The following is a 1,220-nucleotide window of genomic DNA, read 5'->3' on the forward strand; positions in this document are numbered from 1 at the left end:
AGAGTTAACGACGACTTGCTGAAATTGACGACTATTATGGTAGATGCAATAAAAACGTCCATGCTGATGATACAAACAACAAGAACGAGATCACCTTGCAACAGGCCAACGTCAATAAACCAGTATTCATCACTATGATAAGAGTAACAACATACGACTTCACAGACGTAAGAAAAATGCGGGTGATATGAGACCCTACAGAGATTCGAACCGGGCTGATGGGTACTCCAACCAACCTAGCCGCGGCGCCGCCCCTCACTATCCTATCTAAATCACATCAACTGCCATCATTAATGGTATTTGCTATGGAAAAACTACCGCAACGGCCGCGGTTCTTTCAATACTATCACTACTTCGAACGAGGCTTCACTGCGCCGTCAAACGCCGATGCTTCTACACAAAAACAAACTGACCATTAATTCCAACACTAAGCTGTCATACCTTTTTCAACCACCACAGGAGCAGTCTTCGTCACTTTCTCTTTCTTCTCGACTACTTTATCAACTGGAACCTCAGCATCCACCTTGGACACTCCCTTTTTCACATCAGCCTTCGAGGCTTCTGCCTTCACTTCGCTCTTAGTGGTTCCCTCAGCAGCTGAAGAGATTGATAAATTGACTCAAAGATGACCACCGAAATCCCCTACCATCAGCATTAGGCGTTCCACGACGAGCCTTACGGTTTCTTCTAGTCCTCTTCTTAGAAGTAATCTCAGTACCTAAGCGAGCTGCTCATATTTCATCATCACCAAAGATATTGAATTCACCTTCTTGTGGTTGTTGCTGCTGTTGTTTCTCTCGAATCGCCGCAATATCAGCTTTAGTAGCGATTGGGACGCGACTGAAAGAGAAATTACTTACTTGAATATCGGATCGAATGTGAACAATCGCGTGGATATTATACAGGTGAGATTTCAGCTTGCTCCATAGTCGCACTACCGAACAATACACAATAGTTCACACTCAATGACATGCGACGAAACATGGCCACCCTCACTTACGTGCTCCTAGGGCGTCTGCTTACAGTACTCTTGTCAATCAATCCTTTAGGATGACGAATAGTAATGACCAGGAAAGGCACAATACGAGTCGCAACAATCGTCTGAAGCGGCACAGATGTGCTGTAAAACATTCGTTAGACCACTACGACTAAGCTCACCTCATGCTCCTCGTCAACACTCACGTATTCATCACTAACATCTGAGGAACCAAGCTCAACCT

General features: G+C 44.8%; 1 protein-coding gene across 1 annotated transcript; it reads right to left on the reverse strand.

The window, feature by feature from the left end:
- Window positions 1-349: 349 nt before the first annotated feature.
- Pmar_PMAR018122 (hypothetical protein) lies at window positions 350-1,131 on the reverse strand (the record flags this gene model as incomplete). Its single annotated transcript, XM_002767626.1, has 5 exons — window positions 350-393; window positions 442-597; window positions 647-718; window positions 767-840; window positions 1,001-1,131. The coding sequence occupies 5 exons, from the start codon at window positions 1,129-1,131 to the stop codon at window positions 350-352; spliced, it is 477 nt and encodes a 158-aa protein (XP_002767672.1).
- Between the last annotated feature and the right edge of the window lie 89 nt (window positions 1,132-1,220).

Source organism: Perkinsus marinus, assembly GCF_000006405.1.
Source record: "Perkinsus marinus ATCC 50983 genomic scaffold scf_1104296970372, whole genome shotgun sequence".
NCBI lineage: Eukaryota > Perkinsozoa > Perkinsida > Perkinsidae > Perkinsus > Perkinsus marinus.